This window comes from Bombus affinis, chromosome 11, assembly GCF_024516045.1.
Source record: "Bombus affinis isolate iyBomAffi1 chromosome 11, iyBomAffi1.2, whole genome shotgun sequence".
NCBI lineage: Eukaryota > Metazoa > Arthropoda > Insecta > Hymenoptera > Apidae > Bombus > Bombus affinis.
The window spans coordinates 11,211,057-11,234,923 of NC_066354.1; the positions used below are offsets into that span (position 1 = coordinate 11,211,057).

Below are 23,867 nucleotides of genomic sequence, written 5' to 3' on the forward strand. Positions count from 1 at the left end.
TTTACCTAAATAAATTGCGAACAATTCCCGCCAAATTTAGTAGATTTATATATCTAGACCGGATACTAATTACCAACTTGAAAAAGATAATATATTACAGTTATATTTTATATAATTCGTAATGAATTTTCTTCACGAATAATATCACAAATACTTGTAATAATTATAGAAATTGTATTATCATTAAAAGAAGAGACGTTTATCGAATCGAAAATTTTGAATGCATTAACGCAACGAACATTATTACATGATTATCTTTATTTCCCGCGTTTTAAATAATCGCTTTATGTTGGCAAGATTATTCTTTTTATTGGTTTCCGGCTTTGAGATGCCAGATGTGAATGCGCGCTTCCACGAGCACCGTTAAATCGTGCTTTGTCATGAGACTCGAAATGTTTCGTGAAACGATATCAAAGTTTTATGTTCAATGCGTATAAATAAACAAAATTTCAAATCAAGTAAATCGCAACAAGTTCCAGGGGAAATTAAAAAGCAGTTGAAACTTTAAACGCGTTTATAAAAGTTGGCGTGTGTTGCATGTGTCTCTCGGTGTTTCGGAAAAAGTATAGCACTATCTTCGACGTAGAATTGATTATAACTTGTTAGAAACGTGAACGAAGACGTAGATTTACCAAGTGTCGACATGCCGCTTCTTCGTAAACAGCCATTCCAACGTCTTCACGTTTCATCAGATTTTAAAGACGACGACGAAGTTTTCCACTGTGAGGTTACCAATGAAATTTTCAAGGACTACAAGTAAGACCATGACAGCTGAGATAAGTTCGAAACATATTCTGCAGTTTCGTTAATGCAATTTCTCAGTCATAAATATCTCGTATTCTTTCAACATTATCTTGCTTTCTTGATGCTATTCTCGCAAATAATACATGTCGATGTGCTAGTTAATGATTTGTTATTGTATATCCTTTTGCTCTTTACTCAATAGATAAAGCTGAAAAGTACATTATAGGAAACATTTAGATCATGCACGTAAATTTTATCTATCGTCATTAGTTAAATCTTGCATGATAATTTCGAAAAGATCATAAATTAAATTATCTCAGTTTTATTTTGTTACTCTATTGCATATTTACATCCGTGTTTTTTAAGTGTTTATTTTCATTTTTGCAATGATATGTAAATCTGCTATCCACTTTTAGAAAAATGTTATTGCATTGATATTAATAACATTGCATTTAGGATGTTATATATTTTATGATTGCAGTGAATTTTGTGAGAGGATTATTTTATGTAACTCACTTATATGGTCATGTAGTATAACTGGCAGAACTAACATGACCTTTGAGGAGGCTTTACAATGTGAAGAAAATGCAAAAAGAAGCCTTAAAGAATTTCCTATGGAGGTACGATATTTCATTAAAAATTTAATGTTACATTATTAAAATATCAGATTTGTTGACTATGTGTTTTATATTACAGCTACGTATACCTATATTATATCTTGCCAGTAAAACAAATAGATCATCCTTTAAGGAAATGATAGAAGATGTATATCAATTTGCAAGGGATCGTTATTTCGTTGGTGAAATGGTAGAAGCAAGTTTTACAGAGGATTCTTGGTGTGATTGTCATGTTCTTCAAGTTATTGCACCCTCAGAACAACAAATTAAATTATATAATAAAGAAAACAATAGGTATAATATTTATCTATATTATATAAATGAAGAATATATGTATGTGCATTCATATTATTGTAATTTAAGCTTATTACATAGGAACCCACAAGAACAACAGTATCATCCACCGGCAAAATTATTTCGTTATGAAGTGGAACAACTAGACTCTGGAGATTCTGATGTTAGTCAACTCATGATTGTGGAAGCAGCACAAGTGAGAAGAAGGAAACAACACTACAGTAAAGAGCGTAATAAAATTTTTTTACGTCAGTTATGTGAACAGAATGAAAGTGGAATATGGATTATTAAAGTTAGTATATTAATAGCAATAACACAAAAATTTTGTGAATATATTGATGGAGCAAATTTTTCTGCATTTCTAGGATAGCGTTTTGCAAAAATATGGGATTAATAAAGTACGTTTTGATACCATATTTGCCGGTCCTCCTCCAGACTTTACATCACGTATTAAAAAGCCTGTTAAACATAAACAGGAATCAATAGATAAATTTCTTACTACAGATGTATCAAAACAGAAGTTAATAGAAAAACCTAACCCTTTAAAAAAAGTGAATCAAGGAGGAGTGGATATAAAAAAATTTCGCAAACCAAGGTAAAACGATATATATTAAACTAAAGGTAGTTTGCAGTATCTAGTTATTAAAAATAAATTGAAATTACAAAACTTTTAAATAGGATGAATGGGAAATTTAAGGAAGACCTTAAGGCAAAAGCCCTTGAAGAAAAAGCAAAACGTAAAGAAGAAAGAGTATTGCAAAATGAACGTAAAAAGGAGGAAAAACAAAAATCAGCTGCTTTAGCTGCATATATAAGACAATGGAATAAGCCAAGGGAGGATCTTGAATGTGAAGATCTTTCTCCTATCCCAGAAGCTACGCCAGTCAAGAGTAGCATACCTAATGAAAAATTTGGCGACAGTGTAATGATTCTAGAATTTTTAGAATTTTTTAATGAAGAACTGGAAGTTAGTGCATATTTTCCAAATGGTTTTACTTTAGATCTACTGGAAAAAGCACTATTATTAAAAGAAACATCTGGACCTTGGAGTGATCTTCTACAATTACTATTAGCAAACATTTTTAAATATCAAACAGATGAAGAAGATGAAATTTACGCTCAAGCATCTGACATAACAAATGATATTAGCACAAATGAAGGAGCATCATCAATGACAAAGGCTGTAAAACTTTCTACTATAGCATCTAGTTGGAGTCAGGTGCACCAAGGTTGCAAATTATCTGAATTGACATTAGATCATGTAACTTTAAGTGAAATTCTAAGACAACACTTATTGTGCTCTGGAGGGCGAATTGGCGATGTTGCTACTAAGTGGAGATATTCTCAAAGAGGTACATATATATATATATATATGTAACTATGCTAAACCAAACCATTAACGAATATTATATTTAATCCTAATTTCTTTAGGTGGTTATACAAATCAAGATGATCCTGCACTGTATATGAGAATAAACGAGACATACATTTTAAGATTGTTAGGTCATTGTAGTGTTCATGAATTTGAGTTAGGTGAAAAGTTAAAAGTAGCTACATGTTTGATAAATCAGTTGCTCACTTTCGCTTCGATACGAGATGTAATAGAAGAAAGACGCGAAAAACTTCATCAAGCAAAGAAAGAATTGAAGTCTTTCTTAATAGCTGAACAAAAGAAAGAAAAAGAAGAAAAAGAAAGAATGAGAGATCGTGAAAAAGATAATGATGGTAAAATACCAAAGAAAGTTACGCGTGGTAGTTGTGAAGAGGAAAAAAAAAAAGAAGAATATGAGAATAAATTAAAAGAACTTCAGGAAGCATCCAGAGATAATAAAATGATGGTTTATTTAGGTTCTGACAGAGCTCATCGTAGATATTGGAGATTTTTATCAATACCAGGTAGAGCTTCATATTTCTATATTATTCAATTAATAAAAAATGTTTGTAAATTTTCTTTGTTTTTCTTATAGGAATATTTGTAGAAAATGATGAATGGTGGTCTGGTAATTGCATTCCTGATGGTACACCTTATCAACCAGAATTATTAGATACAGAAGCTATGCATGCATATTTAAAAAATAAATTTGAAGATGAATTTAGTGATAAAGAAAATAGTTTTAAAAAAGCAAAAAGGTCTCCTAAAAAAGTTTCATTCTCTGACAAAAATATTCTTAAGTCTCCAAGAAAAGATATGTCTCGGAAAGAGTTTAAACAAGAATTATTTGATATTAGAAAAAATCTAATGGCTTGTACAGGAGACAAAGAATGTCCTGTGCATTGCAAGAGATCAGAACTAAAATGGAGTTTCTTTGGAAAGCCGGAAGATATAGAAGCTTTAGTAAATGGTTTAAGTAAACGAGGAATTAGAGAAGGTGAACTCAGAAATAATATTATACAAGAAATGCCAAGTTTAATGTCTGTGATTGAGGAATGTCCTAGACATAAACTTAATCCTGAAGTAGTAAGTATTTCAGATGGATTCTTTATCTTTTGAAATTACTATTGAGTAAACATTGCGAGTAAATTTTCGATACAGTTTTCAGAACCTATCAAAGTGCACCCTAATAGGATTTCAAAAAAGAATAGATACGAAAATGCCAACTTAAATTTTCCTTCAGAAATGGCAGTCAATATTGTTTTAGAATTGACTCTAAGAGATTATATCCTAGATTTTGAAGACAGAGTGAAAGGAGGGGCTTTGGGGAATTTGAAAGTTAATGACCGTGAAATATGGAGGCACGCAATAAATAACAGGAAATATGATAAACAATGTGATAAATTAGTGTATGGTACAAATGAAATTGAAGCAGATATTGTTTCTAATACATCTTTAGACAAAATCAAAAATGAAACAAAGCATAGCAGACCTGGAACTCCAGATTCAGAAGTTGGAAGTATTAATACAAAAACTTATAAAGATGCAGGAAAATATTTAGGTCCACCAAGTGAAAATGAAATGCTCCCAGATCCTAATCAGCAGTTAGCCATTAAACAAATGGCTTGTGCTATTTTACAGTTATCTCACGCTATTGAGCAAAAGTACTTACAAAAACCGTTAGGTGCCACTGAGAAAGATAAGAAATGGTTTGGCGAAGACATCAGAGAAAAATGGGAACAATCACTTATGGCATCAGCGAGTTGGTCTCAATTGTTTGTACATTTAAGTACTTTAGAAAATAGTGTTGCATGGAGTAGAAGTGCATTAAATGCTCAGTGTCGAATATGTAGACGACGACGAGACGGCGACAAAATGCTACTATGTGATGGGTGCAACAAAGGCCATCATTTATATTGTTTGCAACCAAAATTAAATGTACATTATTTTCTTAATCCTTTTATTTTTAGCTTCCATTATATTGCAATATTTGATATTAAATATTTACTTGTAGAGTGTACCAGATGGAGATTGGTATTGTAAAGTATGTAAACCACCTACAAAACCAAAAGAGAAAATTAAAAAGAGAAAAAAATTTGAAGATGAATTAGAGGAGGATGTAATATTAACCAAAGAAACTCGACATAATCGTGCAAAACGTGTTCTTGAAAGTGAGGAGGAAGGGGATTCAGTTGATGAAGAATTAGAAGAAGATAGTGATGATGATATGTAAGTGTCATTTTGATAATAAAATATTTGGTATTTTTTAGAAATTATAAATATTATTTAGTATTAAACGAAGAAATTTTTCAATAATTAATATATGTTCCAGGGGTAGTCGACAAATAAATGTATGTTGCATATGTAAAAGCGGTGGAAAATTAATCAGCTGCGATACATGTTCAAATTTTTATCATGTAGAATGTATAGAACCTCCGTTAACAAGAGCACCTCGAGGAAGATGGGTTTGTTCAGACTGCAAGGATAGGAAAGAGAGAAAGACAAACATAAGATATGGTAAATATTATAATATACAATTATGGCAAATTTAGTGGTCGCAGGAAATGCTATGACAAACTTTGAAAATATTGCGCTATCTCATAATATTTTATTATCATTTCGTGTTAACATCTTAGCACATTTTTTAAATTTAAATACTAATGTAATAAAGCAGTTTCTTAGTTCTAATTATGTTGTTAGTGAGGGGGCGTGAAAGGGAAAGGGACAAGGAGAGACTGTGCGCTGCAGCAGCACGCTCTCGCATCCATGGCTTTGCCAAGAGCCTCCTCACTACAGAATCTACAGACTGGGACGGTCTGTATTGTAATTCTATTCACTTTTGCTTAGTATGAATACAGATTTTTTTTACAAATATAGTAATACTTGGTATAATGATATGTAATATGTAGGATTGCTTTATACATTTGTTCATTATTACTAAATTAAGGTTAATCAACTTTGTTGCATGTATGTGCAAATGGTACTTATGCTTCTATTAAAGCAGAACATTTAAAATTTATATTAAATTTGCTTTCTTTCTTTAAATATATTTATACTTTTCTTAATTCAATGTAATTCTTTTAATGTTTTCCATTAACTAACTACTTTAGAAGTGTTTACATCCTAATATCCGTATTTAATTGTATATATGCATATTTATATATATACAGATAGCAGCACTTCAGAGGATACAGAACCAAGACAAACCAGAAGAGCAGCTAAAAGAGCTGCTGAAATTGAACAAGAAGAAGATAAGGGAACAATTAAGGGATGTATGGGGAGACTACAGGAATTACTTTCTGACATTAGGCATCACAGAGATTCGTGGCCTTTCCTATCACCTGTTACAAAAGATGAAGTTCCAGATTATCATGATATTATTTCCAATCCTATGGATTTTGGTACAATTAAATATAAACTTAATAATAATGAATATGAAACACTGGAACATTTTTTCAGTGATTGTCATTTAGTGTTTGAAAATTGTCAAGCTTATAACGAAGAACACAGTTCTGTTTACAAGTGAGTATTACTAACACAAGTATTTTTTTACATAAGTTCGGACGCCAGAGATTGCGAGATTAACTAATACTATTGATTAATGTGCTATGTTCATATTGCAAGTGTTTAAGTATAGTGTTTTAGTAACTTTATATGTGCTAATAATAATAATATCTTTATACTATATTGTATATTTATTAATATTATTAAATGATATTTGTATCTCTAATACCAAAAGATAGAAGTGGGATTGCATGCATTTGCAACTAATGAATATTGAAACTAACAAAATATGCAACAATTAAATATTTCACAATCATAGCTTTATGAATGAATGAAAAAATTTCATTTGCTACTATTAAATTAAATTTTGCAGTAATTTTGTATATTTTGCAGTTAAAAAGAGCTAATAGAAATTATTGCAATAGAAACCAGAACAATAATCATTTAAGATCAAAATCTTTGGCTTCCGAACACTTAAAGTAGTACAGATTTTGAAAGTTAGGCTATGTCTTTTTAAAAATAGTTACGTATACAGAGCAGGTATCAGATTATTGAAGTACTATGAAAAACGATGCAAAGAATTAGGATTGACGACACATGGTGAAGAATTACTACGACCTCCAGATACAAAGAAGCCAAAATTCGAAGAAAATGGTCTCGCAGTTAGCGAAGATGAAGAAGCAGAAAATATTCAAAAATCAAGATAGAGATAAAATACTTTTTTGAAATCGTTATATTTATTGAATATCAATTTTTACTTCTAATACGTAAATTAAATGTACCTTGATGCTAAATTTGTACACTGATGTTGAATTGTGTACAGATTCATAATTCAGCAAAAAATGCTCTGTAAAGTATATATTGCTAAAAAAATGATTTCGTTTACTGAAAATTAGAAAATACCGTATAGAATTTATGAAGTTTACCTATTGAAAGAGGTGATAAAATGCAAGCTTAAAAGTATTTAAAATATTTTCTTCTATGTTAATTATCAAATATCCCGATTAACTCTTTTTCTTAGGCTTGCTATATCAAAAAGCATGCACAGTATTATTTGTAGAATTTTACGCATGGTACAATTGCTCTCGCATACCATTTTGTAGAAATTACTGTTTAATGTAGAACATTTTATAAACAAATGAACAAGTGCGTAAGCAATGAACTATTTTCATATGCTTGAGCCAGTACAAGAATAGTCTTTTGAGTTAGTATTATTATAAACAAATTTTTTGTTATAAAACAAAGTTTTACATTATATTATTAATTATTTATTATTTTAACGTTATTAATTTGATTACATCTTATATATCTTTATAGTTAAGTAAAAAATTTTGGAGGGTTACCTAAATATATTCTAAACTTTGAAAGATTTGACTTATATAAAATTCATGTAAAATGTTACACATTACCTGCCTTTTATAGTACGTCTATATGCAGTGTGAAGTACGATCATGCGTAACATGACTGATGGTTTAAGAGTTAATACATGCGTAACAGAAACTAAGAGCTTTTGTTATGAATGCTAAAAGCATACAAAAGTAATTATATATTGATACAAACACAGTTACTATGTCTTTACTTGTATTTATATAAAGTAGATTTTACTGGGGTTCAAATATGCACACAAAACTACAGAAACTTCAGGATTTTATTTCATCATTTTTATTTTAAGTTTTATCAAATTGTTAACATATTAATAGTACTTATCTTTCTTTTCGCTTCTCTTTCTTTTTCGCAATAATTAGCATATTTTTTGAAAATTATAAATTAGGCTGGCCCTACATGAAATCTACGGTACAAATTATCATTAATCTCTATATTGTACAGCAGTAGAAGCAGTTCTTTGTAATCATGTATGTTTTATACGATTAATTTGGTAATAAACTTTTAAAATAGATTTACAAATGAAATTTGTTTATAATAAACTATATAATAAATCAGAAGCTAGTTAAATAGAATTTTTATATACAATTTGAAAGTATTCATATATATTTCTCTTTCACATCATACTACAATGTTTTTAATTTATAATTTAATGATGCATTTTTCCAGAAAATTGTTCTTTGTGGATCTCTTCCCATTTTTTCACATTTTCTGGAGCATGACCTGCAATACAATAAGAAAAAATTATTAATCCTTACGTATATAAATGCTAAAATAACATAAAATAGGTTTTCCAAAGTATTGTACTTACTCATTTTATGGAATTTATAGAATATAGGTAAACAAATTATTGAACTAATTATCCAATATCTAAATACCCAACCATTCTTTGCTACAAACGTGTAATGATGAAATGGAAATCGTCTAATTTTTGCAGCCAGTGAATATGGGTACTTCATTTGTGTTCCAGACATGGCTAAAAATAGTTTATTATTAATCTTCATTTTGATATTAATGTTTAATATTAATTTTTATTGTTTGTTATTTATTTCTATGTTTAAACGATTAAAAAATAATATTCCATAAGAGATAGCATACGGTTTGTAGTTTATAAAGTAATAATTAATACACTTTATGTTTATGATAATACTTTATATAATGAAAAAGAATATTTTTTTATTCTTTAAGAATCCGGAAAATAAATATTATGTATCGTACATGAAATTTGATTAATAAAAACTGATTCACTCGATTATAACAAAATGGAACGTATCTGACAAATATATGTGTAATTCTATATTTGTATAATTTGTTCTGTTACGGAAATTGCAAATATAATTACAAAATTAAAGTTCGATAGTACGAAAATTACATTTACAGCGCGAATAATGAGTTTCTTTTGCATATTAATATTTTATATATAGCTTTTATATGATTTTTATATTTTTTAACATTTACATAAAATCATTTATTTACCGAATGTTATCCTTTATCGGTTTAGAACACAATCTTAACAAACTAACGAAACGGATCTACTATGACTGTTACAGCCATAGAACAATATTATATAACCAGCATCCTACTAAAATGTATCGAAAAGTATCGAATCACAATTATCTACCATTATAGTCCAAGATTTAAAATTTTATTGGTTAAGAATCAGACATATTTAAAGAAAAAAAAACTAAAAAGATCTGCTAAAACATTAGTAATTAATAGTAATCAATAATTTACTATATTTTAATTTTTGAAATAAACTACAAAATAAAAGTTAATCACTGAACATACTTTATTTCTCGTTAATAAATAAATCATATAAATTTCTATATAAAGTTCTGTTTAAATATCAATTTTATCAATAATTTATATACTAATAAGTAGTTACATATATGAATATTAAACAGCTGGTATTAATGAAAATAAAAAATAATTTGAATATTATATATAACATGTATAAATAAAATATGGTTTTTAATAAGATTACAATTCATTTTATCAACACGTAAATCTGTCTTATCATGATACAGTGTATACAATCATAAACAAAAGTAGATTTTTAATGCAGACTTATCAAGTTAATCCTTGATATAAATTATAAGAATATAAAAACATTTGAAGGTAGTTGCGTGAAAGTGACACCTTATGTTACAATAAGATCAATTAAAATATTAGTGAAGGTCTCCATATGTATAATCTGAACGAGCGCGGAAGATAACAGAATCTATCCCAAACGCGATTGATTAATAATAAATCTGAAATTGTGCGTGTACTTGCCATGAGTTCTATAGAGGTTGTAAATGCTTCTCATTTTTAAGCTTAACTTTTGGATTTAAAGAACTTCATTTGTTGTCTGTGTGTAGTTTAAAAATAATTCTGATTTGATAAAAACAATATGTTACTAAGTATAAGATTTCTCTGAATTTATAATGTTGTTACTACGTTAATCTTTTAAGCAATATGTTAATTATTAATTAATTTTTGGTTTATTGAATATTAACAGGAAAAATATCTTGAAGATACAGAAATCGAATTATTTAATTCGAGTGTATTGGATCGATTGTCCTTGTCACACATCGATGGTTTATTAATTAGGCCTTTAAAATCAGAAGATTATGATAGAGGTAAAAGAAAAATTATAAAACAGTTATTATCACTAATAATGTAGTTTATTTATTAACATTGTGATATTTATTTGAAAGGTTTTCTTCAGCTCTTGGCTCAATTAACTGAAGTCGGAAATATAAATAGAGAACAATTTCTTAGTAAGTCTTTTTTAAATTAACTTTTGTATAAAGATGAGTATAGGAGAAATAATAATAAAAATCTATTTAATCTTATTTCCTAATACATAGATCGTTTTCATATGATGAAAAATACTGGTAGCTATTACATCATTGTAATAGAAGATGTAAACACTGAAAAAGTAGTAGCGACTGCAACATTAGTTGTAGAACAAAAGTTTATTCACAATTGTGCAGTGGTATGTTTTTTACTCTTTTAATATCTATTATAAAATAAAGATTTTCCTACAAGAAAGAGAAATTTGTTACAGAGAGGACGTTTAGAAGATGTGGTAGTAAATAATAAATACCGTGGTAAGCATCTAGGAAAGCTGGTAATCAAAATTATATTACAATTGTCACGCTATTTACGATGCTATAAATTATCATTGGATTGTAAAGATCATCTTATACCATTCTATGAAAGTTTAGGCTTTAAACGTGAGCCTAGCAATGCCAATTATCTTAATATGAGATTTCCAACTGAAAACAATACAGAACAATCTCATTTATGACGATAGAAAAAACAATACTTAAAAGTTGTTATAAAAAATTTATAGTTTAAATCATTACATAATTTCAGCATACCTCGATTTTAAACAGGGATTCTTATTGCTTCATTTTCAATATTTGAAAAACAGTTATTACTCTTTTTACAAATATTGTAGTCAATAAATTATTTCAATATGAATTAATAAATATAATATGGGATGTACAGGTTAAAAAAGTATTGATTTGTAATTATATTTTACTGGACATATGTATAATATTTTATAAGAATATATAATAATACAATAAACAATGTTAGAAAAACAATTCAAAATTAATTTTTAACAAATATCAACTAGTCATTAATAGAAAAAATACTTTTTTCGCTTTCATCATTTTTTAATTCTTGCTTTTGTTAAATACATAAACGCAATCATTAAATTATGGTATTTAAATTAGAGTTTCTTAGCAGCGACATTATTTCGTAATTTTATCGCTCTCTTTGCTTCCATTTGTCTTTGCCTTGCTAATTTACGCTCCTCGCGTTTTCTTCTTGCTTCTTCTAATTTATTGTTTCCACTAATTGTATTAGTACTTTCAGCATTTTCTTATACAAAAGAATTAATTTCAAATTATTAGTTAAATATTTATATCAATGTGACAGTTATAAAAATATAGACATACCTGATTGTGTATGTTCTAATGGTTGAAAATCTTCCAGAGGCTGAAATTCTGAATCCTCCCAACCTACCTCAGAAGAATCATTCTTATCTTCTACATCCTGTGCTGCTTCTTCCTCCTAAACGAAATATTTAATTTCCCTTCTTTTATTTCATGTGGTATGCTAATATATTAATATCTTTAATTTCGAATAATACAAACTGGTTCTTCTTCAAGGCTTGTCCACTGATCATTAGGTTTAGGAGAATGACAAGATGGTGAAATATTACTTAGTCCATGTCCTGATGTATTAGAAGGTCCTTCTTCCATATCCCCCCAATTGTCAGCATCCCAGTCCCAATCGCAATCTGAATTTGCGTTTGTAGCATTCTGTAAATCATGTTCATGATCATGGTCTAATGACGTCATACTTGTAGCACTACTTGTCGTGGCAGTTGTACTAGCACTACTTTGCGAACTGCTAGCTTGCTCTGTAATTTTATCATATATTTATGTAAACAGTGTTTCATAGCAGTAGAATAAAATATATACATATATATAAATTAGATACCTAAAGAGGCGGGTTTGTTTAGTAAAATTCTAGATATGTTATGCGGATTTGATGATTTAGGTGTATCCGATTGACTGCGATAAAATTTGGCAGTAACTGCTGTTACAGCCCAGCCAGCCCATGTTGCGGCTGCATTGCTAAGACTTGGTGTAGCTGTATTTACATCAGCCTCTGAAATCATATCGTTTACATTATCAATTATGTTGATTATTTATAAATAAAATCTCTGGATCGTTTTAGTACCCATAGATTCACGTAATCCTGGATTTTCCGATACTCTTTCTAGTTTTGATAGAAATCCACGGATAGTTCGGAATGCGTTATCTCTTACTCCCTTATCCACATCTGTAGTGAGTGGGCACAGAGCTGGTAAAATACGATTTGCAACTTCTTGCAGTAGAAAGTATTGCTGCGTTGCAGCTAATGCTAAAATACTCGCTGCTCTAGCTGGTGGAAAGGGATCTCGTGTACCTCGAATAAATGCTCCAATTAATACCTACGATAACGTTGTTATTTGTAATTTCTATTAGATATCACTTTATAACTTTTATGTCTAAATTGAAATTACTTTTTGCCTAATTTGAGGATGAAGATGTTGAGCAATTTTTCCTAAACAAACTGTAGTATTAGTACGTATGCCGCCATGTTCATCTTTCGACTGAAGTTTAGCAAAATACCTTAATGTTTCCACATTAAGATTATTATAATCTAATTTTGGTGCTAAATGTACAACAGATTTTATTGTTTGTTCCCTGATTGCAGCATTTGTATCTAAAAACCCTTTGGCTACCTGTAATTAATAAATAACATCAAAGTATCTTGAATCTGTATTTTTGCATAATAAAAAGCAATTAGTATTCATAATTACCTGTGGAAAGATAGCTTCATTAACTGTTGCTGGTTGTAAATGATCAACAAATCGATCTAGCTGTTGCAATAATCTTAATCTTGTTGCTCTATCATTGGATGCAAATAATTTGACAACACATGGTACAACTCTTCGTTGATATTCGGCGTCGGGCAGTTGGCAACCAAGTTGTAATAGAGGAGGTAATACTGCACTTCCAGCATCACCAAATTCAAAGGCAGCCAATAATTGTGGTAAAATTTTATACCTGCCAACGCCATCCGGAAATGATTCCAACTGAACAGCAAGTTGTGAGAAAAATCGCCCCTTTTCTCCTCTTTCTTTCATTTGAATTTCCTCTAGGAATAAAAGCGCATCTACTAGATCATTTTTAAAAAATCCACCATTACTGCGGCAACGCGCTATCACATCTGCAGGATTCGGTCTTCCTTCTTCATTGCTACTGATCAATTCTCTATATATCAGTTGCAATTGTTTTGGAATCTAAAATAAAAATAGATATTTAAGAGATATCAACTTCAATTTCAAAATAAATATTCATCCTGTAGGTATACAGAAAACATACTTTATCAGTGACTTTAAGTTGCGAATTTGAAGTTAGTGGACCATTATATGTTTCCCAGATCAGGCATCCAAGTCCCCACATGTCAACTGAGCTGTTTTTTATTTATTCATCAGTTTCTTAGTGTTAACAATAAACCTAAATGTTTACATATAGAAAAGCTAGTATTGTAGTGTAACTTTAGGAATAAGATAACTATTTTCTATTATTTACCAAATAAGACAATTATTTTGTTAAAGTTTTACATATTAAATAAGTTGTAGCTATAACAAAAATACGATTGGATTATTTTTTATATATTAAAATATAATTTTGTAATATGTGTGTGTCATTTGTAATAAGAATAATGTACATTTTAAGCAGTAATGATTATTAAATAGAAATATGAATTTGTTTGAATTGTTCATAAATCTTTTTTACCATTTGGTGGCTGGCTTTACATTTTCCTTAATATCAAGAGGATAATATACTTGGAATGTTGATGGTAATACGCTGTAAACAGTATCTACTGCTGTCATATGTTCAACTCCACCAAGTTTCCATTCTCCACTTTCCTCATTAACAAATACACTCCATAAATTAACATTGTTGTGTCGTAGGTTACCATCATTATTTAGAAAATTCAGTGCTCTCTATTAACATATATATATATATATATATAATATATATATATATGTAATGATAGATTGTGAAATGACGCATTATTATATTTACTTTTTATACGCACAGTAATTTGGAATATTCCCCAAGAAAAATATAGTTCCCTTTTAGATTCATCATCACCATCAGATTTCCTTATCAGACGACTATATAAAGTTTCTACACGTTCAGTTGCTAAATAAATTACTTTATTAGTCTGAAATTATAAGGCAAATTATATTACTGTATATTCATATTACTAATGCAATGTTTTATAATATAAAATCTTTATACCTCAAAACTATCAAGATATGCAAGTATGCTTGGATGTCTAAGTGTTTTTAATCTTTTAACCGCTGAACGAGCTATATTCAAAAGATGTTCATTGCCTGTCTTACATTCAAATACGAACACTGAAACATCTTCACCTCCTGTAGAACCCTGCAAAAAAATATTTCGAATAATAAGAATACAATTTTCAAACAGACAATATCAAATTTGAGTGAATACCTAAAAATGAGAAATATTTTCTAAGAATTTTTACCGCATCAGGTTATGGTACCTTTTTCTTAGCCCTATGCAGTGTCCAGATGCTCTTATCATCTAAACTAGAAACCGGTTCACCGATCTCATATGAAAAATCTTTGGTGGGGTCTCTTGAAAAGAAGGACCACATATTTCTTTTCGATTCAATTATTTAACTCTGATATAAATCAAATTCATTCTTTGACTCAGAACCTTATCATTACACTGACAGCTACGCATCAACTATATCTTCAACCGCGCTGCTACTTCGCGACGATTACGTACTTAATATTGAACTCATATTACTCGCGTATAAATCAGTGTACAATTTCAACACAATCCACTGATACAATTTTTTTTTATTATATTTCAATACAACTATTTTTGCCAGTTTATTTGACAACTTTTTATGTCAGATATCCGATGATATGTTAATGTCTGTCACTAAGTATGAACAAAGTTGGTCCATCTCTGGTGACAAGTTATACTTTTAAAAGTGGCAAAGAATACATTGTAAAGATTAAAGTTACTGCTTTTAAGGGATGTCAGCGTAATTTGGAGCTTACTATTACAGATAAATATACCGCCGAGAATTGGCAGTCTTTTTACGATGCTGCATGTTTGTTCTTTATCATTTTTTTTATCTTATTTAATATGTTATTTTAAGGTTATATTAAGAAATCTCGAATCTCTTTTTGTATGTACTAGAACTTTAATATTAATGCAATTACCTGATTTGCTTTTTATTTCTAATTATGTATTTCTCAATTTTTAAGACATTGAAAATTTGACGCAGAAAACGGGAAATTACAAACATTTTGATGTATTTGTGGCTATGCTGCAATCTGGATTGTTAAAAGTAACATTTGTATTTAAATTATCCAATTAATTAAATAAAATAGAAAGAATTTAATTACAGACAAGCGAATCCATTACTCTGGATCTGCTGACATTCGAAGATTTACAATTGTTACGTGCCCGTAAACTTGAACGCAGTTCGTGTTCAATTTTGAATAATACGACAAATAATCGTCGATATCTTATATTAACGTACACGGTAGAATTTGATAGGTAAGTATATTTTGTAAATTTATTACATTTCATTAAAACACATTAAACATATGCCTTCACTCTGTTAAGAATCCATTATCCATTATCTTTGGAATATTGCGGTTTACCCAATCCTATGATATTACAAGCTACCATTAGAAAATTACAAACTGAACTTGAAAAATTGCAATCTACACGAATAAATAAAGATTTTCAGAAACGTGTTGAGCAACTGACAATTGCGAATCAAAAGCTTATACAAGAAAATCATAGGCTTAAAAATGGAGGTAGAAATAAATACTTGGATGTTTCGTAGATAAAAGTTCTAAATATATTTTACTATTCAGGAAAAGGTTTAAAACATTTATTGGAATCAATAAAATCGTTAGAGAATAATGTCGTTAAGGAACGTGCGTCCTTTCAAATGCAAATTCAAAAACTTAAAGCCGAAAATGCAGCTTTGTTATTGAAAGTACAGCAACTTACTGCATCTGCTAATAGAAAACCAGGAGATGGTAGTCCAGCATTAAAATGTCATAACCGTACATCTTCTACGCTTAGACGAAGCAGAAGTCGATCTTCTTCAATTTCAAGTCGTAATAAAACTTCTAGTTTATCACCAGGTGTAAATCAAAGCTATCAATTAACGTCAAAAATTTTATTTGTATAATTTTCCTAAAACAATTATTAATATATAATATATTAATATAATTTAATTGATAATTTGATTGATACAGGGAGTTCATTAGAATCGATTAGAGTTCAACGATCTCATTGCCGAAATTCGAAAGTATATAATAATAAAACAAAGAATTCAAGTTAGTATTTGATTTACGCTTAATTACAAATTTCATATACGGTATGTTCTGTTTAACTGGAAATGTTCGGATATCTGGAAAAATATGAACAAATATTTCAGATGAAAATTGTATCAAGGGGAACATCCTGTGCTTTTTGTTATTTATTTGACCTCGCGATAACCTTGAAACATCCTGTAAAGGTGACATTAAAATTTTTAAATAACGCCTCCATTTTTTGTAACATATTCTTGTAGATAACATTCAGACGTTTTTAAAACACTTCGAACTTGTGTCTTTTGTACCATCCGCTAACGAGATATAAATTTTCAAATTCGACGGAACAATACAGGGAATTATCCAAGTGCGACTGCTCTCAGTTGACTGCTTTGGAATTATTAAAAAAACTGCGGCCTTGTGTTTCGGCAATGCCATACTAATAGTAGCATTATGGAAAATATCTTTAAATATCCCCGTGGTATATCTCAGGCAACGTCAATGCCTGCAGGACAAATTTTAAAATTTCGAATTTTAAAGTTGATACGTCAATAGTGATCGGTGCAAAAGATAAGAGTTTGTAGTATTTTGAAAATATCTGAATGTCAGCTACCAGAGTATGTAATGTAAAACGGAGGTATCCATTTAAATATTTTAATATCACTTTTACTTTTCAAAGTCATCTTTTGTGTGACACATTTTTTCGTATTATTCGTATGTTTCCAGTTAAACAGGACATACTATATAATCAACCCTAAAATTTTTTACCATAGAAATCGAGTTTGAAAATTTGGAGACAAGAATTCACACATTACAGAAAATGTTGAAAGAAGGGATAAGCATAAAGTAATAAATGAATCAATTTTTATGAACAATTAACAAATATATATGCTAAGATGTATTTCGTTTTTTATTATTGTTATTATTATTCTATTCTTCATATAATACAATTTAATTGAATGTAAATAGATTAATTACCTCACTATTTAAAATAGTGAAACTTGAAACACTTTTATAGATGTAAACCACTTTTGTTTTTCTGAAACTGTATGTGTTTTTGAAAATTATTGCTGATAAAGAAAAGAATAAACTATACATGTATAAGCATAAATAGAAAATACTGAATATTCTGCATAATGATGCACAAAATACCAATGTAGAATTGTGTTGTATGTGATTTTAATTATATATAAAGTCATATATTAAGTCAAGTATATATTGTGGGAAATATTTTTTATATACACTATAATATTATGAATTCATTTGTTTCATTTAATATTATTTATGTTGTACCTATTCTATCACAATCATTAATAAAATTTAAAGTAAAATTTCAGTTAACTGAATTTTTCTGGTTTTACATTATTTTCATAATATAATATAGCACGTTCAATTATTGATGGTTTTTCATTTTTTAATTTCACACCATTTTGGCTTTCATCAACATTTAATTGTTGCATTTGTAAATTTGTTTCCTTTACTCTTGGCTTTGCAATCACTTCATACTTTGTATGCTTTGCTAATTCCTGAATAGCTTCATGCAAATATTGAATCTGACTTTCTTGTTGAGATGTCACTTGATTCAAATTTCTAATCTCATCCATAAATGTTTGTAATTGTTGAAGCCGTGCTTCCTCTTTTTTTGCTTCTTTTGCTACTTGGCGATTGTATTCTAATATTAAACAACCACCAGCAACACTAAAGATAATAACCTCACCCATCAAATTAGCTCCTAATTCTATAGCCATAGTTTCATTCAACTTTGCAACTTTTGTAGGCTTACCAAGATTCATTATATACATTTTAGCTTTTACCTCTGCCCAATGGTAAACTGTAATTAAATTATAAAAGCATGAAACATAATTATATGTGGTTATAATAGGTGTCTATAATCATTATTAATGATGACATCAATATTAATTACATCACAGTCAAATCATATAATTTTTTAAATATTTTTATTTAAAAAGATTTATTGTACTTACATTGTGCAGGTGGTATAATAAAATATGTCCTAAACACAGGATGATTTTTTGCTTGATTAACAAGAAACTTGGCCAAGGGCTTACTAATTTGTTTAACAAATAAAACTCCCAATTTGAGAGCTGGAAAAACACCCACTACCATTTTTGCAACCCGTTTTATTCGTACAACTTCAATTAGAAAATCACAGTTTGTATTTAATTAAAACCTAGAAATCATATGTATGAATAAACATTGAAACATGCTTAAAACGTGTCACAAGTATAGACGATTTTCCAATAAATACATTTATCGTAATTATTATATATTATATACATATTAGTTGAATAAATAGTGAGAACGTAATATATAATAATGTCACGATGTCATGGCAAGTGAGATGAATCTCACATTGTATTCAAAATGATTACCTCACCTCTGAAATTATTTCAGAGTATAGCAGACAGCCATAGTGGTGTCATGATAACATTGACTAAAGACAGAATAGACGTGACATTAAATGGAATTTTGTATCTCACGTTATGAAATATTGACCTGCCAAAAAATTAGAGTGTTTTTTATGCTTTTTGCGATTTCCTACGGGAACATAGGAATTATCATAGATAACTCGTGAGTGATTATATCACCGACGAAGTACAGAATAAATGTGACATTTGTAACGTCGCGTTATCGACATCTTGCTGTTTTATCGATATAACTAATAAACACGCGAGTTCGGCATTTCCGAATCTACAGAACGTGTTGTAAATGTGACTATCTTAAATTCGCTTTTAGTATTTTCTTACACAATAAAGTAATAATTCCATTTTTTTTAATGTTCGCTATAAAAACATGTAAAAAAATGTATAAACATTTTATATATATATATATATATATATATATATATATATATATATATATATATATATAAATTCTACACAAAGCAATATTATATGTATTATATATATATATTTTTTACATTTATTTACACTTAGTTTTTTACTTTCGTCATATATTTATTGTTAGCCATAATCATTCGTATAGTCTCTACATGATTTTATGCAATCAAACAGGGCAGATCCCAAATTTTATAGGTTCTTGTATATGCTAACTTTACTTGACCTCAGCACTTGACCGCATGGTGCAGCACTAGCCTGGGAGCGACCAGGTCTATAAGCTTAAGCACTCTCATTTTCTTTTTAACATTATTTTAATTTCATAGGAATATTTTGTTTTAATTCAAACCACCATTATACTGAATCGATAACCTCGCATGCGACACAGAAATGATATGGGGATTAGGTGACCTCCAAAACATGAGACACGAAAAAGCATTGAATATCACGTCTATTGTACATTGTTGGTGACAAAAGTATGCTATATGCGTGTGTACGTGAATCACTTTTGAGTAATATTTAAAGGTTAAAAAAACCGATCAATATATCTTCAATGTTATGAATAATTTTTTATTTATGAGTATTTGTATTGAGCGAAAAGTTATCTGTTAAACACGTTTTAATATCAAATACGGATATTTATCTATGAAATTAACTTCATGTATAGAATTTTTCTATTAAGTGTGGTTATGTGATAATTTCACAATATATCATTACATTCAGAAGTTTAGAATTAAAAAGAATAGAAAATTGTAAAGATAACATAAAATATCGTTAATAGTAAAGTGAATGAAGTAATAAGAGATTAATATTAATTACATAATTAAAATCATACGTTTAAAATCGTTGATTTTATAGGTTAAGTGATTATCGAAAGATTGAAAAGATGTATAATAAAAAGTTCAATATAGTTAATAACAATTATTCATTTATAATATGGGGTCTGGCAATGCATTTAATATTATTATGGGGTGTACTTGATGTAAACTTTCATTCTCCCATTATTCAAGAACTACCAAATGTACCAATTTTAAGAAATGCACCAGCGAAAAGATTGGTTTTATTTGTAGCAGATGGTTTAAGATTCAGAACCTTCATTGAAGCACCTCCAAAATTTCTCAAGTAATTAAAAATTATTTCTTAGATAAAGGTTTGTTCTAAATTACAAATTATATGTATATATACATGCAATAATGTAATTTTGTTCATAGACACATAATGACAGATACAGGTGCTTGGGGTATATCTCATACAAGAATGCCAACAGAATCTAGACCAGGCATTGTTGCAATTTGTGCAGGATTATATGAAGATCCTAGTGCTATATTTAAAGGATGGAAAGAAAATCCTGTTGACTTTGATTCTGTTTTTAACCAAAGTTATCTCTCATGGGCATGGGGGAGTCCTGACATTATACCTATGTTCACAAAGGGTATCACAACATACATAAATATTTGAAATAGAATATGATGTATGTAAAAAGAATCAGATTGATCTTTGTGAAATTAGGTGCAGGAGAAAATGTACATGGCGACAGTTATCCTCCTGAATGGCAAAATTTTGATATAATGCATGGTCAAATTTGGCGTTTAGACTCTTGGGTGTTTGACAAATATATTGATTGGCTTAGAGAAGATGCCCACAAAGTTAAAAATGCTGAACGCGTTGTCCTATTCCTTCATCTTCTTGGCTGTGATACCACAGGACATACAGCAAAACCTCATTCTAGGTATACAAAATTTGCTAACTTACATTTTTTATACAAAAGCATATTTTTAATAAGATTATAATTTCATTAGCTCTAAATTACATTTGAATGTAGAAAATATGTTGATAACATGAATTATGTTGATTGGAAAATAGAAGAGGTTGTACAAATGACAGAAAAGTTTTTCGGAGATAATAGTACTGCATATATTTTCACATCTGATCATGGAATGACTGACTGGGGATCACATGGAAGTGGCTCTACAGATGAAACAGAAACACCATTAATTGTTTGGGGTGCAGGAATTAATGCATTTAATTTTCGTCAAAATGTAGAACAAGTTGATATCACACCACTGATTTCGTCTTTGATTGGTGCTCCAATTCCGATTAACAACGAAGTATAATAATAATATAAATTTTATTACTTGTTATTCTTTCTGATATTTATATAATTTTTCAGGGTGTTTTACCATGGCAGTATTTAAGTACTAATAATCTTAGATACATAAATCATGCGCTGTTAAATAATTTGAAACAGTTAACTTACCAAGTAAAAGCAAATCATAAAATGAATTGTGAAAATAATGGATTAGCTGATTGGCGAGAGATAGAATTAGACAATAAAATTTCTACTTTCGATAAAGATTCTGAAACAGAAGATCTAAATGAGAAATTGAAAGAAATTGTTAATACAATTAAACTAGCTAAAAAATCTTTGTTATATTTTCGACAATACCAAAGAACAAGATTTTTATTATATTTGTCTATAATATGGCTAGGATGGATAATACTGTTATTCTTTAAAATAACTGGAGTTATTCGGCCCCGTGTTAATTCTTTTATTTTATTAATAACAAATTGTGTATTTATAGTTTTAGTAACTATGATATTTATCGTGCATAAAGGTATGATATTTTATATATAACATAATTATTTGAAAAACTATTGATTCTAATTTTCAGTAAAATAGTTTCAGGTTGTAATAATTGGAGATTACCCTGTTATGCGTTTTTAACTATGATTTCTTTCTGGTTAGCTACTCGAAGTATAATTATATACACAGTAAAATTAAAAGTCTGTAAAAGCAAATATTATTGCACAATAATTACAGGAATAATTTTTTTATTAACAATAATGTTCATTGGCTTAACATATAGATTTGCTCTTAGTATAGGAATGTTATTTATTACTCTTGTTCAGAAGATAGTGTTAAAAAATGCTCAGAGTCTATTTTTTTGGACAGCTTTGTCTCTAGCTATTTTTCCACTATTACCTGTTGTAGAACCATACCCTCGAGTTTACATCATGTAAGTTCAAACAGACATTAAGACGTAATGTTTCTTTTATTAAATATTCTTAATTAATTAATTAAATCTTTAATTAAAATTGTTTTCAGAATTCTTAGTATATGTGTTGTAACTTTAATAGTTGCATTAAAAATGCATTCAAGGTATAGAAAAGCAGTCGAAATTTTTCGACTGATAGTCACCGGACTAATATACTTAGAATGTATAGATGGCCGAAGTTGGATATCATGGACGATTTTATCAACGACACCATTATATATTTTTACTTATCCTATGCAATTAAAAAAAAGGATGCAAGGAATCGTGTTGGGACTTTTCTGTCCACTTGTCTTATTATCTGCATCTTATGAACCTTTCTTTTTTATAATTCTTGCATTACATTTATCTTGTTGGTCACAATTTAATGTGTCTTCTATTCAAGTTTATCAAAATACTAAAAATCTTTTGACAATAGAAGAGTTGCTTAAAGCAGCAATCTTTGTATCCTTTGTTAATATAAGATTTAAACTCAAATTGAATTATTAAACTGTTCTCAATACCAATCCTGAACAATTTATTATAGATGCTATATACATTGCTGTGTTTCTTTGGAACAGGTAATATGGCGAGTATCAGTTCCTTCGATCCGTCTTGGACTCGTCATTTCGTGACAGTTTTCTCTCCCTTTACAATGTTCCTGTTAATACTTTTAAAGCTAAGCATTCCTTTAATGTTAATTGGATGTACAAGTCACACACTTGGATCTTCAAGTATTTTTCTAGGAGTGCTTTTACTGGGAGACTGCTTATCTTTACCACTCATGTATTATGTTACTCCTCAAGGAAGTTGGCTAGATATTGGTAGCGCTATAAGTAGATTCACAATTGCAATTTTCCTTCCATGCCTTATAGTATTATTGCATTATCTTTCATATCCTTTAATAACGTTCTCTCCAAATAAACATAAATTTTATATTAATTTAAAAAAAGATCATATTGTATAAAAAATATAAAATATGTATATGAAATCAACGATTTATTTATAATAAAGTGATCAAGCAAATATAATTGTTCTTATTTGATGTAATAAAAATTGACATATTTTTGTTTTTCTTTTGAAAGAAATTAATATATTTCTAATATGTTCTACTTAAAAATTTCA

At 29.0% G+C, this 23,867-nt stretch overlaps 7 protein-coding genes across 18 annotated transcripts; 4 read left to right on the forward strand and 3 right to left on the reverse strand.

Annotated features, from left to right (window-relative positions):
* Nucleotides 1–319: 319 nt before the first annotated feature.
* LOC126922212 (bromodomain adjacent to zinc finger domain protein 1A) lies at nucleotides 320–8,428 on the forward strand. Of its 4 annotated transcripts, none has more exons than XM_050734579.1 (14): nucleotides 320–756; nucleotides 1,226–1,364; nucleotides 1,441–1,655; nucleotides 1,725–1,947; nucleotides 2,021–2,250; nucleotides 2,334–3,007; nucleotides 3,087–3,551; nucleotides 3,623–4,113; nucleotides 4,189–4,965; nucleotides 5,042–5,256; nucleotides 5,360–5,544; nucleotides 5,728–5,841; nucleotides 6,198–6,549; nucleotides 7,055–8,428. In XM_050734579.1, the coding sequence occupies exons 1-14, from the start codon at nucleotides 644–646 to the stop codon at nucleotides 7,236–7,238; spliced, it is 4,377 nt and encodes a 1,458-aa protein (XP_050590536.1). In that variant the 5' UTR covers nucleotides 320–643; the 3' UTR covers nucleotides 7,239–8,428. The 4 variants fall into 4 exon arrangements, with proteins under 4 accessions (XP_050590536.1, XP_050590538.1, XP_050590537.1 ...); XM_050734581.1 differs by having other exon boundaries at nucleotides 7,067–8,428; XM_050734580.1 differs by having other exon boundaries at nucleotides 1,737–1,947.
* LOC126922303 (uncharacterized) lies at nucleotides 8,162–10,317 on the reverse strand. 2 transcript variants are annotated; one of them, XM_050734793.1, is made up of 3 exons: nucleotides 10,189–10,317; nucleotides 8,726–8,890; nucleotides 8,162–8,637 (listed from the first exon to the last, which is right to left on the reverse strand). In XM_050734793.1, exons 1-3 carry the CDS (start codon nucleotides 10,220–10,222, stop codon nucleotides 8,564–8,566), a joined length of 273 nt encoding a protein of 90 aa, XP_050590750.1. In that variant the 5' UTR covers nucleotides 10,223–10,317; the 3' UTR covers nucleotides 8,162–8,563. The 2 variants fall into 2 exon arrangements, with proteins under 2 accessions (XP_050590750.1, XP_050590751.1); XM_050734794.1 differs by lacking the exon at nucleotides 10,189–10,317 and adding an exon at nucleotides 9,391–9,555.
* Nucleotides 9,906–11,233, forward strand: LOC126922294 (probable glucosamine 6-phosphate N-acetyltransferase). The gene is made up of 5 exons (XM_050734782.1): nucleotides 9,906–10,204; nucleotides 10,415–10,535; nucleotides 10,614–10,676; nucleotides 10,767–10,894; nucleotides 10,967–11,233. The coding sequence occupies exons 1-5, from the start codon at nucleotides 10,190–10,192 to the stop codon at nucleotides 11,207–11,209; spliced, it is 570 nt and encodes a 189-aa protein (XP_050590739.1). The 5' UTR covers nucleotides 9,906–10,189; the 3' UTR covers nucleotides 11,210–11,233.
* A 328-nt stretch (nucleotides 11,234–11,561) lies between these two features.
* On the reverse strand, nucleotides 11,562–15,191 carry LOC126922221 (N-terminal kinase-like protein). Of its 2 annotated transcripts, none has more exons than XM_050734613.1 (12): nucleotides 15,046–15,191; nucleotides 14,778–14,924; nucleotides 14,572–14,700; nucleotides 14,265–14,476; nucleotides 13,848–13,938; nucleotides 13,283–13,765; nucleotides 12,983–13,204; nucleotides 12,658–12,910; nucleotides 12,415–12,585; nucleotides 12,066–12,334; nucleotides 11,868–11,979; nucleotides 11,562–11,790 (listed from the first exon to the last, which is right to left on the reverse strand). In XM_050734613.1, the coding sequence occupies exons 1-12, from the start codon at nucleotides 15,157–15,159 to the stop codon at nucleotides 11,639–11,641; spliced, it is 2,355 nt and encodes a 784-aa protein (XP_050590570.1). In that variant the 5' UTR covers nucleotides 15,160–15,191; the 3' UTR covers nucleotides 11,562–11,638. The 2 variants fall into 2 exon arrangements, with proteins under 2 accessions (XP_050590570.1, XP_050590569.1); XM_050734612.1 differs by having other exon boundaries at nucleotides 11,868–11,982.
* Nucleotides 15,192–15,458: 267 nt separating this feature from the next.
* On the forward strand, nucleotides 15,459–23,773 carry LOC126922216 (GPI ethanolamine phosphate transferase 1). 6 transcript variants are annotated; one of them, XM_050734599.1, is made up of 11 exons: nucleotides 15,459–15,627; nucleotides 15,785–15,867; nucleotides 15,928–16,079; nucleotides 20,569–20,832; nucleotides 20,922–21,142; nucleotides 21,220–21,439; nucleotides 21,533–21,818; nucleotides 21,881–22,325; nucleotides 22,391–22,727; nucleotides 22,817–23,207; nucleotides 23,290–23,773. In XM_050734599.1, exons 1-11 carry the CDS (start codon nucleotides 15,459–15,461, stop codon nucleotides 23,707–23,709), a joined length of 2,988 nt encoding a protein of 995 aa, XP_050590556.1. In that variant the 3' UTR covers nucleotides 23,710–23,773. The 6 variants fall into 6 exon arrangements, with proteins under 6 accessions (XP_050590556.1, XP_050590558.1, XP_050590557.1 ...); XM_050734600.1 differs by having other exon boundaries at nucleotides 15,517–15,705; XM_050734601.1 differs by lacking the exon at nucleotides 15,785–15,867 and having other exon boundaries at nucleotides 15,485–15,627.
* Nucleotides 16,076–18,066, forward strand: LOC126922293 (centlein-like). The gene is made up of 4 exons (XM_050734781.1): nucleotides 16,076–16,345; nucleotides 16,406–16,681; nucleotides 16,796–16,876; nucleotides 17,626–18,066. Exons 1-4 carry the CDS (start codon nucleotides 16,195–16,197, stop codon nucleotides 17,700–17,702), a joined length of 585 nt encoding a protein of 194 aa, XP_050590738.1. The 5' UTR covers nucleotides 16,076–16,194; the 3' UTR covers nucleotides 17,703–18,066.
* LOC126922291 (putative OPA3-like protein CG13603) lies at nucleotides 16,702–19,508 on the reverse strand. Of its 2 annotated transcripts, XR_007712695.1 has the most exons (4): nucleotides 19,251–19,508; nucleotides 18,838–19,043; nucleotides 17,831–18,683; nucleotides 16,702–16,733 (listed from the first exon to the last, which is right to left on the reverse strand). XR_007712695.1 is itself a non-coding variant. In XM_050734778.1 (3 exons), exons 2-3 carry the CDS (start codon nucleotides 18,977–18,979, stop codon nucleotides 18,190–18,192), a joined length of 636 nt encoding a protein of 211 aa, XP_050590735.1. In that variant the 5' UTR covers nucleotides 18,980–19,043; nucleotides 19,251–19,414; the 3' UTR covers nucleotides 17,740–18,189. The 2 variants fall into 2 exon arrangements, 1 of the variants encoding a protein (XP_050590735.1); XM_050734778.1 differs by lacking the exon at nucleotides 16,702–16,733 and having other exon boundaries at nucleotides 17,740–18,683; nucleotides 19,251–19,414.
* Nucleotides 23,774–23,867: the final 94 nt, after the last annotated feature.

Excerpts from the sequence above, each read along its gene's own strand:
- LOC126922212 (XM_050734579.1), top strand. The coding sequence starts at position 644 with ATGCCGCTTCTTCGTAAACAGCCATTCCAACGTCTTCACGTTTCATCA. Across the intron at positions 757-1,225 it reads GAAATTTTCAAGGACTACAA|TGAATTTTGTGAGAGGATTA; the intron begins GTAAGACCATGA and ends TTATGATTGCAG. Across the intron at positions 5,257-5,359 it reads GAAGATAGTGATGATGATAT|GGGTAGTCGACAAATAAATG; the intron begins GTAAGTGTCATT and ends TATATGTTCCAG.
- LOC126922294 (XM_050734782.1), top strand. Across the intron at positions 10,677-10,766 it reads AAATAGAGAACAATTTCTTA|ATCGTTTTCATATGATGAAA; the intron begins GTAAGTCTTTTT and ends CCTAATACATAG. Across the intron at positions 10,895-10,966 it reads TTATTCACAATTGTGCAGTG|AGAGGACGTTTAGAAGATGT; the intron begins GTATGTTTTTTA and ends AATTTGTTACAG.
- LOC126922303 (XM_050734793.1), bottom strand. The coding sequence starts at position 10,222 with ATGAGAAGCATTTACAACCTCTATAGAACTCATG. Across the intron at positions 8,891-10,188 it reads CAACCTCTATAGAACTCATG|CCATGTCTGGAACACAAATG; the intron begins GCAAGTACACGC and ends AACTATTTTTAG. Across the intron at positions 8,638-8,725 it reads CTATAAATTCCATAAAATGA|GTCATGCTCCAGAAAATGTG; the intron begins GTAAGTACAATA and ends ATTGTATTGCAG.
- LOC126922221 (XM_050734612.1), bottom strand. The coding sequence starts at position 15,159 with ATGTGGTCCTTCTTTTCAAGAGACCCCACCAAAGATTTTTCATATGAG. Across the intron at positions 13,766-13,847 it reads AACTTAAAGTCACTGATAAA|ATTCCAAAACAATTGCAACT; the intron begins GTATGTTTTCTG and ends TTTTTATTTTAG. Across the intron at positions 12,586-12,657 it reads AGGATTACGTGAATCTATGG|AGGCTGATGTAAATACAGCT; the intron begins GTACTAAAACGA and ends ATATGATTTCAG.
- LOC126922216 (XM_050734599.1), top strand. The coding sequence starts at position 15,459 with ATGAACAAAGTTGGTCCATCTCTGGTGACAAGTTATACTTTTAAAAGT. Across the intron at positions 21,440-21,532 it reads ACAGCAAAACCTCATTCTAG|AAAATATGTTGATAACATGA; the intron begins GTATACAAAATT and ends ATTTGAATGTAG. Across the intron at positions 22,728-22,816 it reads TACCCTCGAGTTTACATCAT|AATTCTTAGTATATGTGTTG; the intron begins GTAAGTTCAAAC and ends AATTGTTTTCAG.
- LOC126922293 (XM_050734781.1), top strand. The coding sequence starts at position 16,195 with ATGATATTACAAGCTACCATTAGAAAATTACAAACTGAACTTGAAAAA. Across the intron at positions 16,682-16,795 it reads AACTTCTAGTTTATCACCAG|GGAGTTCATTAGAATCGATT; the intron begins GTGTAAATCAAA and ends TGATTGATACAG. Across the intron at positions 16,877-17,625 it reads TAATAAAACAAAGAATTCAA|AAATCGAGTTTGAAAATTTG; the intron begins GTTAGTATTTGA and ends TTTTTACCATAG.
- LOC126922291 (XM_050734778.1), bottom strand. The coding sequence starts at position 18,979 with ATGGTAGTGGGTGTTTTTCCAGCTCTCAAATTGGGAGTTTTATTTGTT. Across the intron at positions 18,684-18,837 it reads TATTATACCACCTGCACAAT|TTTACCATTGGGCAGAGGTA; the intron begins GTAAGTACAATA and ends ATTTAATTACAG.